Below are 15,811 nucleotides of genomic sequence, written 5' to 3'. Positions count from 1 at the left end.
TCTAAATATGTTTCTTGTCCAAAACAAAACAGACTAACTCAAAAAGTCAGGTGCTCCATATGCACAGATATTCAACACCAGATTAAGTAAAATAACAGAATGAGAGTGTGAGAGAGACACAGAAAAACATCTAAATGTCAATTACAAAAAAAAAAAAAAAAAAAAAACACCTCAATGGAATTCGATGCAGTTATGCAAAATGATACTGATAAAGATTTTAAAAAGCAAACTACATAAAACCACATACTGTACACATTTGGATCATAACTACAAAAAACAAAATCAAACAAAATATTCCCATATCAAAAAGTGGTGGGGGGGGGGAGGAAATGTGAAAAGGTACAAGAGCCTCTGGCATTTTTCTGTACCAGTCCTACATTTTCTCAACATTTTCAGCCTTATCTGCAAAAAACCATTTGGGGCTGGGTCTACTTTGCCACGCCATCACGATTCGCACCAGCAAAACTACTTTAAAAAGTGAGTATAATTATCATGAAATAGTCCCTTTATCAAGAAATGACAACAAATCCTTGAAAAGGATACCGGTGGGGAGTGACGCCCCTAGAAAAGAAGGGCAATAGGGTGACAGTAATTGTGGACAGCAAACTTCCAAGTAGCTCCCAAGTGCTGCCAAAGGAATTAAGGGGAAAGAAAAAGAATTTTTAAGACAAATAAATATGTAAAATTAAATAAGCAAAATGAAGAGAATAAATTAAATGGGATGGCTTACCAGATATAAAATCAAGAAAAGCCTTGTACCATTGGTGAAGTCAAGCACCAATGTTGAAGAGTGGGTTTACTAAAGAAAAAGCAGTCACGAGCAGTCATATACCCATTAAAAAAACAAAATCCTAGGGGCGCCTGGGTGGCTCGGTCGGTTAAGCGTCCCACTTTGGCTTAGGTCATGATCTCACGGTCTGAGGGTTTGAGACCCATGTCAGGCTCTGTGCTCACAGCTTGGAGTCTGGAGACGGCTTCAGATTCTGGGTCTCCCTCTCTCTCTGCCCCTCCCCCATTTGCACTCGGTCTCTTTCTCTCTCTCTCTCAAAATCAAACATTATAAAAAACTCAGTCCTAAAGGTTTTTATATACTGTCAGAAATTTTGACTCTTACTCTGCTGCTTGTAGCAATATTACCATATACATTAGGATCTTTATGGCTCCATATCAATATACCCAAAACTTACATTAAAAAATTTAGCAAAAGCCTATTATAATACTCTATAAGCTCTTTTGTGCCTACGTAAAAAAGAATAAAAAACATTTGGAGTTCCAAATTTTTCTTAACAAGGGAAGTTTTTGTCTGATGGCATTCATCTCATGTGACTATTGTATAATTATTAAAGTATTTGATAAAAACCTATTCTCTGCTATACCAAGTCTGAATCACCTCAGTTAATGCACAAGGAAATCTTAGGACTTCCTAATGAAGTATTATTTTGTTGATAAAGGGCAACCACACTATAAGGGGACCGGCAGCTGCACAGCTCACTGGCAAAGAACTGCAATTTAGCAAGTGTATTCAACTTGGCTTTCTCTTCTCGAGCTAGCAGAGGCCCAGCACCGTGGCTGTGAAATAAAGAGGGTGCGTTGCACACTCATGACAACCCCTGCTGGCAAATTCAGAGCTGAAAGGAGGGTCCACAGGGAGGGATGAATGGCATAGGTCCTACCAATGAAGGGGATGACAGGGCACAAGGGCATAGCCACAACCCCCTCAGTGACCGACTCCACTTAGTGAGGAGGTGGCAAAGAAACCCAGGCACAAATCACAGGCATTAGCAGCTGGGAAGGATCCAGATGCATAGGGATTAACAGAATAGAGCCAGAAAGAAAATAAAGGTTCAAGGACTCTTCCTAAGGCTCGAAGGTGATAATATTGCCAGCTGTAAAAATTAAAATGCTCAGAGAACAAAAGAGCTTAAGAAGTAACGGCTGAACCACATTAGGGAACAGGATCCTGACCTAAGGCATCATGGCCTAATAATCATGATGTCTCCATACCGAGGGCCAGAGAGTGGAGAAAGAGAAAATGAAAAGTCTAACAGCACTCCCATTCACCATGACTTTATACTGCTGCAGAAACAGGCCCGGTAAAGAAGTGTGTTTGTGAAAGCAGGATTGTATCTCTCAGCCTCGCTCAACCTTGCTTAAATTATACCAGAGAGAGGGCACTCAGCCCAAGGACTACTAGACACGAGACAAGGCTGACTTCTGGGGGGTTCTGAAGCCAGCCCCGCTAGGCCAGGGCTGCCTTACCTCTGCTCGAGGTAAGCCAAGGCCTGCCGGACAAAATCCATGCGCACTTCCACGCTGTTGCGGCTCTTCAGAGCATCGGTCGCCGGCACCAACAACACATCTGTCATTTGTTTCACCATGTTCCACATGTCAGAGATGTTCTGCGCACAAATGAAACCGCACGTGACAACGCTGCAGGGCTGGAGAAACGGTCTGGCTCTTCGAGGCTCTGACCTCAAAGGCAGAGAAGGTAAGGAGGGGGAAGAGGTTAATGTCCTCCGTCTGAGGCCCTCAGGCTTGAAGCTCAGTACAGAAGACGCGCCTGTGCCCTGCCAGCTGCTAGACTCCATCTTCCAAGGAGCACCTTCCTGTCCCGAGCTGGTTTTCAGATCAGTTTCTATTCCAGGTCTGACATAACCACCCACATAATTGAGACCACACAACAGTAAAAGGAACACTGAATCTCAGTGGGTTATTCCTTACAAGAGAGTGAATACATTTATAATTGTCCAAAGCTCCAGGAGTTTAAACTCAAGTAGCTGCATTTGAGTCCTTACAAGGTCATTTGAGTTTCTTAAGGCTTAAAATAAAGAGTTTAACCTAAATAATATATAGGTTTTGTCCTCCCAGAGACTCTCCAGGGGCCGCTGCTCTTACCCCATTTTGTGAGTGTCACAGCCTCCCATTTTCCTTCCCACTCACTCCCTTCAAAAGACGCCTCCATGAGAGCCTCCCAGGAAAGGAATGGGCATTCTCTCCTTTGTGTTACCACCACACATATGGGACTCCCTCTCCCAAGAATCCTCCTGTCTGTAAATCTCTCCTTAAAAATGGATTCCCTGAATGCTCTGCAATATTCTAAAGTTAAGAATCCTTAGAAGAGAGCACTGATGAGAAAAGCAGGTTTACACTTCTCCCACAAAAAGAGACAAAATCCTGTTTTCATGTTCTCAGAAACTAAAACTGTAGAAAATCCACCCAAATGTGACTCTTGGTGGTGAGATGGTAGGTGGATTCTTGACTTTCTTCCTTAGATTTGCTTGCGTTGCCTTGTATTTTATTATTAAGAAAAAAAAAAAAAAAAAAGCTGGATGCATTTTTAAGGACCAAAATAATAATAATACTTATAATCTGTGTAAGATTGTGTTTGCTTCCATTATATTCTTCCCTCCTTCTCCCATTCCTCCTGGCCACCTAACAATCCACCTATCTGCTTTTTTCCACCCAGGGTGAGAAAACTGGCCAGGGATAAGAATTGAGGGACAGGAATAAAGATGGGGAGTCAGAGAGGGTGGGAGCCAGCGGCATACAAAGAACGCACCTAAAGATCACATCTGAGTCAGGTTTAATGGGCTCCCGGGTGTAAAAACCACATCACCTTTACAATTCAGCTCTTGTAAAAGAGTCCGTTAGTCTAAGGAAGGAAACTGGTGAGGGAAGAATTGAAGCCTGACAGGACTTCAAAGCAATACATCTTAAGGAGACCTCTTGTGCCCATTAACTGATCCCGGCTGGGTCTTCTGAAGATGCATTAAAAATACACGTTCATAGCATCATCATCAAAAAACCACCCCAAAGCTATTTAAAATGAAACTCTGAAGGACAGTTAACATTTTATTCCACAGAGCAGGGTGTCTCTTGAGCACGTTTCTGCCCAGTCAGCAAGCTGCTAATCCCATCTGAACACCGGACACCGCGTCTCCCCTTGGGTTAGCTCCGGGCGCTACCTTATCGTCCAGCTCTGCAACGGAAGCACAGAGGTCCACGAGGTTAGGCTGCAGGTGCCCATTTACAATCTTCTCGTTATAGATATAAATCTGAAATGAAAAGCAAAGTAAATGGCACAATTTCTATTTTCTCCTCTTCTTTTTAAAACCTCTTAAGGCACTTCCGAAGCCAGCTTTCTGCCCAACAGTCAGCACCAGAAGCTTCAGCCAACCTTTCCTTCCTCAGTGTGGCTGAGCTATCCATACTGCCTGGAGGTCAAGGCCTCTGGCCAGCTTCCCAGATGTGCCTTTAACTTTGGAAGGCAGCATCAACACACCCAAACTAACTGCTACCCCAGCCCTCCTAAGAGCTGAAGAATGGAAGGAGGGTGGTCCCGGTGGAGGAGACCACAGGCACTTTTGCACCTCTCCACCCAGCAGATCCCCAGTTCCAGCAAGCAAGGACCAAAGGGGAAGACAGGACGATGGGAAGACTTCGGCTGCTGCTTTCCTAAGAACCTGGGGCAAAGTTTGGTAATCTTTGCTGGCAAAAGGACTGAATGGCTCTAGGCCAAGGCTGGTAGACTGAGTAAAGAGTGTCAGGCTGCAATCCTCCACATGGGTTAGAACAGCAGTCGCCGTGTGTCTGGAGTACCCACTTCTCCAGGAAAGAATCCTTGCTCCTTAGGAAAATTTTCTCAAGAAAAGGGAACTATGTGGTGTTTAAGGTACGGGAAAACCACTATTACTTTGAATTTTATTTTAAAAGAACTAAAATAATGACATTAAGAACTCGTAGGTTCTCCTCTTTGCCTGTGAAGTCCTTGCCCTACCAAGGACTGAACACAGTAGTGAGGTCAGACGACAGATCAGAACTCCCACTGAACCTCAATGCCCCCTACTCTGTATGAGGGACGGTATCGTGTAGCTTCCAGGGGCATTATAAGGATGAAATAAAATGGTTTTTACACGATAAGGTGGAGTTTATTCACTCACTGTGCATTTATTAAGGGCCTCCCCTCTGCAAGGTTTTTTGTTCAACATAGGATATAAAGATTCACTCTCCTCTGGTGGGATAGCCACATAAACGGGACATGGTGCTCCGAGTCTGGAAAATGTTAGTTTCATGGAGTCTTACTTTCACAGACAAAGAGGCACAGCTTCTCTGCTCACAAGCTTATAACTTCATGAGGCCTGAACTCTGGTGGTGGCCGCGGCAGTGGGAGGAGTCAGCCACAGAGGGAGGTGAAATTTAAAGGATGGAGGTGTGGCAGGGAGAAAGAGAGCAATCTAAAACATGGAGCAGAAAATAAATGAAGGCCTACTAATAAAACACAAGGGAGTTGGAAGGAGAGGGACTGGCAATGGTACGCCCAAGGAGAGAGACTTAGAAAACTGTTCGTAACAAAGGGGTGCAAGCTCACCATCCTCAATTCAAGAAACAAGATGGTTTCTCCTTCTTGATACTATTTTGTGTAGGAAAGCAGCAAATCAGAATAAAACACACAGGCAGCCAGCGCTGTTTTATTCAAAAAGTCAATTCCAGGTCTGTACTGTCTCCTTAGGGCAGCTTCAGTCCAACAGTCCCTGTGCTCGCCACAAAGCATCCCAATCCAACCCCATGCCACTGTGTGACCATCACATACAGCCAGAGCCACAGCCCCTAAAATATCATGAGCTTCTCCAGGACAACAATATTAGAGAGTGGTAAATACACTATGCCTACCAAGGCAGAAAAGCATTTAGAAAACTTCTCTCAACCACAAGGGGTGAAGAAAGATTTCTGATTATACCATCAGCCTACTAGGTAATTCAGGTTAATAGAGAACTCCATTTGCTAAGCAGTGCAATTACTCAAGGCTGTACTGTACATGGGCTACTGCCAAATACAAAATGAGACGCCTTGGGTCAGGGGAGAGGGCAGACTTCCATTTCCCTAAGTCAAATGTGAGTCATTCTATTACCCAATTTGATGGAATTCTCCAGGGACCGAGGTGGCAAAATATTAACCAGTCCTCTGAACAAAACCCCAACTTGATTTCAGGGTCTGACTTTCACATGAAGTCTTGGTTCTCTTTTACTCCCCTGAGCACTCACATAGAATTTTCCTGGTTTTGATCTTCTCTGAGAGAATGCTCACCTGCCGGGCATAGGCCATCTCAATGCTATCCAGAGAGCTTCGACCAGGGGGTCCCCCATCGCTGATGTAACTTGGCTGTAGGTAAATACACAGGCAGCATTAAGAACAGCATTTCGTCATGTAAAGAAAAAAATCTTATAAACATATGTTTATCTTTAAGCTGTGAGAAGTCTCTTGCCTAGTCAGACTTCCTCAAAATGATGATTTTAGGGGTTTCAATAAGACAATACTCCCTTCCTATGAATACACAAGAAGGGAGCAGGCATGAAACCCAACTCAAAAGTAGCAGGAGGCTAAATAAACTGTAAGGAGACGTCAATGACTGTTCCTGGAAATGCATATCTTTCCAACAATCGGTTCAATCCCAAGCCCCATCTCCACCCCATCCTCTCCCTCTAGGTGTTCCCACCAGCGAAGCTGTTGTTATTTGTGGGCCTCCTGTTTCCTTCCATCAGTCACATCAGACAGTGAAGGGGCTGGGGCTTAAAGGGTTACAATATGAAGATTCAGGCATTTCCAATCCAGAATCCACACTAAGAGAACAGCTGCTGATTAACTTTCTACATCTGAAGATATGAAGCTAGTCTACATTGGGCACTCATTCATTCATTGCTTCAGTAAATGTCTGCGAAGTGTCTGTCTCCCGTATAGCTGAGTGCAAGTGCCACGGCCACAGGGATGACAATAGGCCATGGGTATGGAGCCTGTCCCCAGAGAGTCCACCGTCTATGGGGACAATTAGACACAAACATAGGGAAAAGTTGATTACATTTTTTTTTTTTTGAAGAAAGACTAAAATCAATCTTCAGCTAAGCTCCATTCCCTACTGTAATCAAGTATGGGTCAAAATCAGGTATCTCCCATTAGGTATATTCTGAAATTTCCACTACATTATAGTTTATACTGTGCTATAGCAAACTCTTTAAGTTTCTCTCATTAAAAAAAAAATTCAGTGCTGGGGCGCCTGGGTGGCTCAGTCGGTTAAGCAGCTGACTCTTGCTTTCAGCTCAGGTCATGATTTCATGATTCTAAGATAAAGGCCCATGTTGGGCTCTGTGCTGACAGCGTGGGGCCTGCTTGGGGGATTCTCTCTCTTCTTCTCTCTGCACCCCTCCCCCCCCCCACACACACGATAAATAAATAAACATTAAAAAAAATTCAATGCTGTATTCTCTAAAATCTTAAAAAAAAAAAAAAAAAAAGGTGGGAGAGTTTAAAATAGGTTTTCTGGAAAACTGACAAGACAGCAGCAAAACATCCTGGCACTACCAAAGCTGGTAAAAGGAATATTTGTGTGGGTAAGGACAGAGAGTAGCATAGGGAGGAGAGAGGGCAGGAGGCAGAAAGGTGAGATGTAAGCCCTCAAGTTCTCAGGAATGAACTGGGACACCTGGGTTCCAGGAGGGCCACTGGACTCCCTGGTTCTGGGGTCTGGGGCAGAGCACATTCTCTTGGAGCCTCAGGTTCCCATCAGTTGAATGAAGGGGATGCCCTAGACAACCTCAGAAGGTCCTCCTCAATTCTGATTTTCTGCAGTCACTGCTATTAAAAACATTAAACAGTCTACTGACTTTGGCAGATGCTGCTGGCTTGATGACCCAACGACCATTTCAAATCCTTACTTCTCACCTCCATTCCCTGTCTGGCATATGGAGTTAAAGATACCTAACAGTGTGCTGGTAAATATTTAACAACCAGCTTGGGGAAGGGGCCTGATCTATAGTGTTGGCCGCTTTCCATGATATAAGTACTCCCGCCATGACCGATTTCAAGCTATCCCAAGGAGTATCAGATAGACAGCAAAATTTCTGAAAATTTAACAACAGGCCCCCATGAGCTGACCTCTACAAGCTACCGAATATGCCCTTCCCCAGCCTCCACTGCAGCTAGGAGTGGCCGAGAACCCTAGTTCTAGTCCATGAGATGAAGCACAAGTCTGGAGTACATTCTGGGGACAGCTTCTGCTCTTTCTGGTAAAGGGAGCACGAAGAGCCTCGCATGGCCGATCAACGCCCCCGCCTTCTCCCAATGTAAATGGGGTGTGCAGAGCTGCAGCAACCATCCTGTGAGCCTCAAGGGAGGTGCCTCAAGGGATGTGCCGAGGACGGTGTTGAACAAAGAGAGGTGCTGCGTGTCTGACGGCACCGCAGAACAACTGAATGGAGGCCCACACTCTCCACACCCACGGACTTCTTGTTAGGTGAGAAAAAGAAATCCTTAGGCAAGCCGCCGAAACGGATTTTCTGTTACTCACAGTTGAAAGCATTCCTATCTGAAACACAGAACTGGTGAAAACCACCAGGTTATAATAATAACAGCTACACTTACTGAGCACTACTATATGCTAAGCACTGTCTTAAGTCTCACGACCCTGTAAGATGATATACTGTTATTCTATCAATTTTATAGATGAAGACACCAAAGCACACAGAAAGCAGCCTGTCCGAGGTCACTCCAATAGGAGGCAGTGCAGCCACGGTTTGAGTGCACATTCTGGCCCCGCAATGTCTGCCAGGGCAGCCCAGGGCAACTTTCCAAGGACAGCCATCAAAGAACCAGAGAGCAGTGGTTAGAAATCCTGGCTCCACTACTCACTAGCCATGTGATCTTGATTGCATATACTGCTTCTTTTGAGCCTCGGTTTCTTTAGCTATGAAACAGGGGAGGTCATGGTATCCACCTTGGGTTTGTGGTAAAGATTAAACAAGGAGAAAAATAGTATTTACCGCACAGCATTGTTGTGAGAAATAAGTAGAAAGAACTCAGCACAGGGCCAAATACTTGGCCAATAAACACTAGCTATTACCACTTTTTAAACACAAAATAAACAACCATAATGAGCGTAGGAATAAATCCTATAGTGAACACCAATGGATAGATATGGACACTACAGAAACATAACCTAAAATATTTCAGTCTGTGCTGGTTGGAAATTCTCATGTCATTTTTCTAAAATAAACACAATCCTTGCATGAACAGAACTCCCAGCAGCTCATTTTCTCTGCTAACTCTGAGGGTTCCCAGTAACACATAGTTGAGGACTGTTCTATTCGACAGCCAGCCACCCTTCCAGAACAGAACTAACCGCCTGAATGTTGATGATCCCAAAGTCTTTTTAAAAACACAGGGCACTAAACTTGTTAATTCCAGTAGCCTAATCAAGGGGAATGACTAAGAGGATAAAAACGGGAACAACATTTCTGCAAGGACACAGTTGTTTCAGCTACATATACATAAACAGCCTTGAGAAATATTTTCCAGTACTAAAACCTAATTTTTAAAATTATCCATTTAAAAAGTAGTTGGGTTTTCAGCCTTCAAATTTCCATTTAAATTAATTTTGCCTAATGCTCTTGTTTTCAAGGGTAGCCTTCCTTCATTTGCCCTTGGCCAAGTCTCCATCTCACCGCACATAAAGTCAATTATCCCAGAAACTGGATGTGTACACGCACATTCCTGAGCTGAGGAACCAGCAAACATTCACTGGAATTTCAAACCCAGGAGCTGCTTGAGGGCTGGGCAAGCAGCCACCAGTATGCTGTGTGGGAGTAACATTCTGAACCCCTTGGACATTTGGGTTTCTCTGCACTGGGGCCTGATGGCACCAAGTGAGGACGACAGGAGCAGGGAATCAGAGACCAGAAAGGCAGAGAAGATGAGAGGGCAGGGCCAGAGAGGGACTCATCCAGGAGTCTAGAGACACGATATGTGAAGAAACAGCAGCCTCTGGGAGCACAGACATGAGAAGAGTCTTCTCAGAGTAGACGATATTCCCAAAACAGTAAGAGAGCATTCCAGATCAGGTAGGAAGTAGCTGGAGGGTGGCAGGAGGGAATCACAAGCTTTTATTAAGCAACTACTTTTGTACAAAGACTCTCCAGATATAAATAAACTCTTTTCCCAAGAAGGGCACATTCTAGTTAGGGAGGAAGGAATGTAACTAGCATTCCTAGCAAAAGAAGTATGGAGTTAAAACACATACACACACACACACACACACACACACACACACACACACACACATAAAATTGCCAAGTGGAATGTCTGGTTTTACGTAAGCAAAATGGAACTAAAGTGATTAATTCACAATAGCTGGCTATAAAATCTGTACACAGAAGCCTAGTACTACTAGGAAGAAAAATACCAACTGGGGACCAGAGGACCCAGGTTCTAAATGCAATCTAACTGCCTGACCTTTGGTAATGACATCTAACTTCTTTGGAGCCTCATTCTTCACGGACAAAGTGGGAAGAATACTTGGGCCATTTAAATAATGAAACCTGTGGGGCGCCTGGGTGGCGCAGTCGGTTAAGCGTCCAACTTCAGCCAGGTCACGATCTCTTCAGCCAGGTCACGATCTCGCGGTCCGTGAGTTCGAGCCCCGCGTCAGGCTCTGGGCTGATGGCTCGGAGCCTGGAGCCTGTTTCCGATTCTGTCTCCCTCTCTCTCTGCCCCTCCCCCATTCATGCTCTGTCTCTCTCTGTCCCAAAAATAAATAAAAAACGTTGAAAAAAATTTAAAAAATAAATAAATAAATAAATAAATAAATAAATAATGAAACCTGTCGAGCCACTAAAAAATGGCAGACACCTACATGTACTAACCTAGAAAAGCCTCCAAAATAAGTTTAAAAAAATCAAAACATAATGATAAGTTGTAGACTTTAATATATAAAATTGTGTCATTTATGGAATACACTGATACTGATCAGATGAACGTACATGGACCAATGTGCACATGGATGCGTGAGAGGGAACTGGCAGGGACAGCACATGCACCGCTGTCGGAGGTTACATTTACGCGGGAGGAGGGAGGGGGTGGCAGAGTTCTCAAAAGTGTATCCATACACTTCTACCACTAGCATACTGTGCAAGGAGGTGCTCAGGTATGATACAGCATGATGTTAAAATGAAAGGTCTCTTTGAATGTTTTTAATGTTTATTTATTTTTGAGAGAGAGCAAGCACAAGTGGGGGAGGGGCAGAGAGAGACAGAGGGAGACACAGAATCCAAAGAAGGCTCCAGGCTCTGAGCTGTCAGTGCACAGCCTGACACACGGCTGGAACCCATGAACTGCGAGATCATGACCCGAGCTGAAGTCAGACACTTAACCAACAGAACCACCCAGGTGCCCCAGGGCCCGTTTGGATTTTTTAAACTTCTTTTTGAAAGAACCGCAGAGCGCTTTCTATACTTGAAATCCTATTCAAATTCTGATATGTGAAACAAATCCCTCCCCCACCTCCCGGCCCCAGGAAACTACCAGGGAGTCATAAAACACAGTTTGAAATCATGCAGTCTGGAGTTTTCCAATTAAACTCTGTTGGTCTCTACTTTACTGTACTGCATTGAATCTTAATATATCATCTATTATTAAGACATGTTATTTATGCACCACCAGGAAAGAAAAAATGTTGTCAACTAAATTATGACACTGGATTTAAGACACACCCTGATTTCAGAGACGTTAAAATGTAGAAGAGTTCTGTGACCGGGAATTGAACAAATTTGGTATTAAGTCCGTTATCAAAACGAGACATTATATTCAACACACAGTGTTCGCACATCACGGTGTGAAATGTTACCTTCACTATCTGCAGTTAAGCTACAACTTAGCTTCTCAATGGAGCCTGTTGCTTGCTAGGCTCAGTCATTTCCCAGACAATACATTACAGACCCATCTACTGACTATGTCTAAAACCAACACAGGCACTAGACTGTACAGAAGTTAGATAAAAGTTGACTTTTAAATACTGTTTTAAAAGTTGGCTAAGATACATCAAGGATTCCCAACACTGCTCAAACCCCATGTGCTGTCATGCAAGCAGTGTAGCACTGGGGGTGTTCTTCCTCCCACTAACCACATGCAAGTATAGCACAGGGATTCCAAAAGCCTCTTCCTTGCTTCAAAGCACATGTGTTCTCTCTTTTTTTTTTTTTTTTGTAATGTTTATTTATTTTGAGAGACAAGAGAGACAGAAAGGAAGAGAGAGAATCCCAAGCAGGCTCTGTGCTGCCAGCACAGAACCCCACGCCAGGCTCGATCTCACAAACCATGAGATCACGACCTGAGCTGAAATCAAGAGTCAGACGCTTAACCAACTGAGCCACCCAGGCACCCCACATTCCTGGAGATACTTTATAAACCAAGGGAAATCCCTAAAAAGGGAAAAATCCATATTGAAATGATTAAAATAAACTTAATGTGCAGCTTACCAAACACTAACACCCACTATAAAGACTGCTGGGATGTGCTGCGTGCACATTCTCTGCCATTCCGGGCGAGGCACCGTACTGTGCACATGCTCTACATTCCTTAGGACACTTCTTCCTGAGAGGCCATCTATAATAAGGACCCCCAGGCCCAGGAATTCCAAAGCCTATCTCTGGCCTTCATACCATGAAGACTCTATAAATAGGATAGAGGAAAATGTCTGCCCAAATGGAGACGTACATCACCTTTCTATCATCTTGAAGCAAATTGCAAGGGAGAAGCCTGTAGAAATGGTTAAATTTTAAAAACACCCCCCCTCCCCCCCAAAAAAGTGTGGCAAGGGTATGGGACAAATGGAATTCTCACATACTGCTGGTGGGAGGGTACATCAATACAACCATTATGGAAAACCGTCTGGCAGGACCTACCAAAGCTGAATATCCTCTGACCCAGCAATTCCCCTCTTAGCTGTACCCAACAGAGATGCAAACATACGTTCACCAAAAGAAACCTCCAAGATCGTTCACAATAGCACTATTCATAAAGGCAAAGAACCAGAAACTATCCAAATGTCCATCAACCCAAGAACAGATAAATAGATTGTAGTTATACTACTCAGCCATGAGAATGAACGGCCCACAACTACATGCAACAATATACAGAATGTCAAGCAAAAGAGGCCAGGAACAAGAGCATATGCTGTATGACTTCATTTACATAAAGCTCAAAAAAACAAGCAAAATTAAACTATGATGTTAGAAGTCAGGACAGTGGTTCCGTTGGTGGTGCTGAGAGGCAGTGACTGGAAAGGCACACAAGGAGGGCTGTTGGGGTGCTGGTAGTCATCTGTTTCTTCATCTGGGTCTGTGCCATTTGTGATAATTCACCAAACTGCATACTTATAATGTGCACACTTTTCTGTATATATATTATACTTCAGGAAAGAAGTTCAAAAGAACAGCAACAAATAAAACCTAGAAGGTTCCAGAAAATGGCAATTCCCTAGGTAATCTGAAGAGAGAACCATCTGCATCCCTTGCCAGCTTTCACAGCAAAGCTATCCATTCTGCTAGGTGTCACAATAGAGAACAGCAAAAGTATCGATAACTTTCTTCCAAGGGGACTGGAGGTCAAGGAAGAGAATTCTTCTAAATAGACTAACCTATTTTCAAGAAAAGAGCAATCAAAAAAGAACATCTCATTAGCAGCTTATAATTACTTCCAAATCCCAATACAGACCACAACCTATTAACACCATTTTAAAAATTGAAGTTTATAAAACCATGAGCTGTTCTACTTATCTATTCAGACTCACAAGAAATAGAGAATGAAACATTAGGCTGACCAAGGGTTTTACACATTAATTCTTTCCCGAAGACTCTGATCTTAGTCTTTGAAGTCTTTGAGTGCAAGAAATGTGGAACAGGGTCCTTAATGAGTAATTTCCTAACACAAAGGTCTTTAGCATTTATTTGGGGGCTAACTTTATGGAAAAAACTGGTTTTTAAGTCAGGAACAGATGTGTAGATATGGGATGTATACAGTCATTACCCTGTAGGCATGATAAACTGCCAAGCCACTCACCTTAAACTCAGACTTGAACAGAATGATGGTGTGGAGCCAATACTCCTGAGCCTAACCAGTATATTACATGTCTCTCTGACCCTCAGGTGTCCTCTCTCTTGTGAGAAATGAATGCTAGCTAGCCGTGAAACAAACTGTAGGAAAAAGATTTACCAGGAAGCATTGGTAACATTACTTGAAATGTCTTACATGGTAATTTTTACATTATACTTTTGAATCTGCACCTCTAAGTCATCTGAAACTACTTCTTTTTATAACAATAGTAAGGAATGGCCATTATGGGTCAGTTGCTCACATTATTACACAACTGAATCTGAAGTTTTTGATCTGAGCGAGTGAAAAAATGGAATTGCCATTTGTAGAGAGGATAAACTCTGTGGGGAGAGAAGGCCGGCACGGAAAGGGAGGTGGCGGGCAGTTGCTATCATGACTCGGGTACGGACACGTTTAGCTTGAGATGGCCATGAAACATGCTAGCAGAACCAAGAGGCCACCAGATAAATGAGTCCGGGGTTGGCGGCTGCAAGGTAAATCTGAGTCTTCGGCATAGAAATGGTATTTAAAGCTACATGCCCAGGTGAGATCAACAGGGCAGTGACTGAGGGAGAAAGAGCAGGTCAGGGATTGAGTCCCAGACACTCCAAACATCTACAGGTCAAGGGGTCAGAAAAATTCAGCAAAGGACACTGAGCAGAAACAGCCAGACATGCTGAAGGAAATGCCAGCAAATGTGGGCATCCTGGAGGCCAAGTGAAGACAGTGTCTCCAGGGGGAAGATAGTGATCACCTGCGCCAAGACTGCCAGTAGTCTAGCAGATAAGCACTCCTCGACGTCACATTTTTATTAGTGGTGGTTTATCTTTTTTTTTTTTTAATTTTTTAACGTTTATTCATGTTTTGAGAGGAGAGAGAAAGAGAGAGAGAGAGAATGAGAACAGAAGGGGAAGAGAGAGAGGGAGACACAGAATCCCAAGCAGGCTCCAGGCTCCGAGCTGTCAGCACAGAGCCCAACGTGCGGCTCGAACCCACGAACTGCAAGATCGTGACCTGAGCCGAAGTGGGACGTTCCACCGACCGAGCCACCCAGGCGCCCCGGCAGTGGCTTAGCCTTTGGGCTCAACCTACCTCACTTTCTTGAGTAAAGTCCAGCGCATCTTCTCCTGACGCCAGCAGCGTGTGGAGGATTCGCTGTTTCACTTGCTCCCACTCAACCAGCATGGACTCCCGATGGTACTCCTCGGCCATGCCAAAGGTCTGTCAGAGAGGAACAGAGGGAGATGACCCCAACAGGAAAACAACACAGTTTCCTTTAAAGTTCAACAGAAACTCAAAAGTCCCTCAGATTCTCATCTTTCCATAAGTAGAGCAAAAAAAGCAATCTACTTTAAAAAAATTATCCTTAGCGTCTAACACGTTAAAGAGATTGTTTTAATCGTGGTAAAATACACGCACAAATTTACCTCTTAACCATTGTTGAGTGTACGGTTCAGGATATTAGTACGTTCGGACTGTCGTGTAGTCACTACCACCGTAAAACTCCACAACTCCTTTCATCTTGCAAAACTGAAATCCTGTCCCCAATTCAACACTAACTCTCCATTTTCTCTTCCCCCCAGCCCCTGGGAACCACCACTTTCCATCTCTAGGACTTCAACTACTTCTCGGTACCTCATTTAAGTGGAATCATACAATGTTTGCCTTTCTGTGATTGGCTTACTCCCTTCAGTATAATGTCCTCAAGGGTCATCCGTGCTATACAGCGTATGCAGAATTTCCTTCCTTTTTAAGGCTGAGTAATATTCCATTGTATGTGCATGCCATATTTTGTTCATCCAGCTGTCCATGCACACTTGAGCTGCTTCCACCTTTTGGTTACTGTGAGTAATGTTGCTATAAACATGGATGTACAGATCTCTCTTCAAGCTCCTGC

General features: G+C 43.8%; 1 protein-coding gene across 4 annotated transcripts in view; it reads right to left on the bottom strand.

Moving 5' to 3' along the window:
* Positions 1 to 15,811, bottom strand: part of NUP93 (nucleoporin 93) — a 104,112-nt gene that overhangs the window by 15,665 nt on the left and 72,636 nt on the right. For all 4 annotated transcript variants that reach the window (XM_060650746.2, XM_060650749.3, XM_078438733.2 and 1 more), the window contains 4 exons: positions 15,007 to 15,135; positions 6,085 to 6,159; positions 3,966 to 4,055; positions 2,260 to 2,399 (listed from right to left, as the gene is read on the bottom strand). In XM_060650746.2, the coding sequence (XP_060506729.1) occupies positions 2,260 to 2,399; positions 3,966 to 4,055; positions 6,085 to 6,159; positions 15,007 to 15,135 (434 nt within the window). The remainder of the gene's footprint in view (positions 1 to 2,259; positions 2,400 to 3,965; positions 4,056 to 6,084; positions 6,160 to 15,006; positions 15,136 to 15,811) is intronic.

This window comes from Panthera onca, chromosome E2 (assembly GCF_046562875.1).
Source record: "Panthera onca isolate mPanOnc1 chromosome E2, mPanOnc1 haplotype 2, whole genome shotgun sequence".
NCBI lineage: Eukaryota > Metazoa > Chordata > Mammalia > Carnivora > Felidae > Panthera > Panthera onca.
The sequence above is the reverse complement of the archived record's forward strand: the minus strand, read 5'-3'. Positions and strand labels throughout refer to the sequence as shown.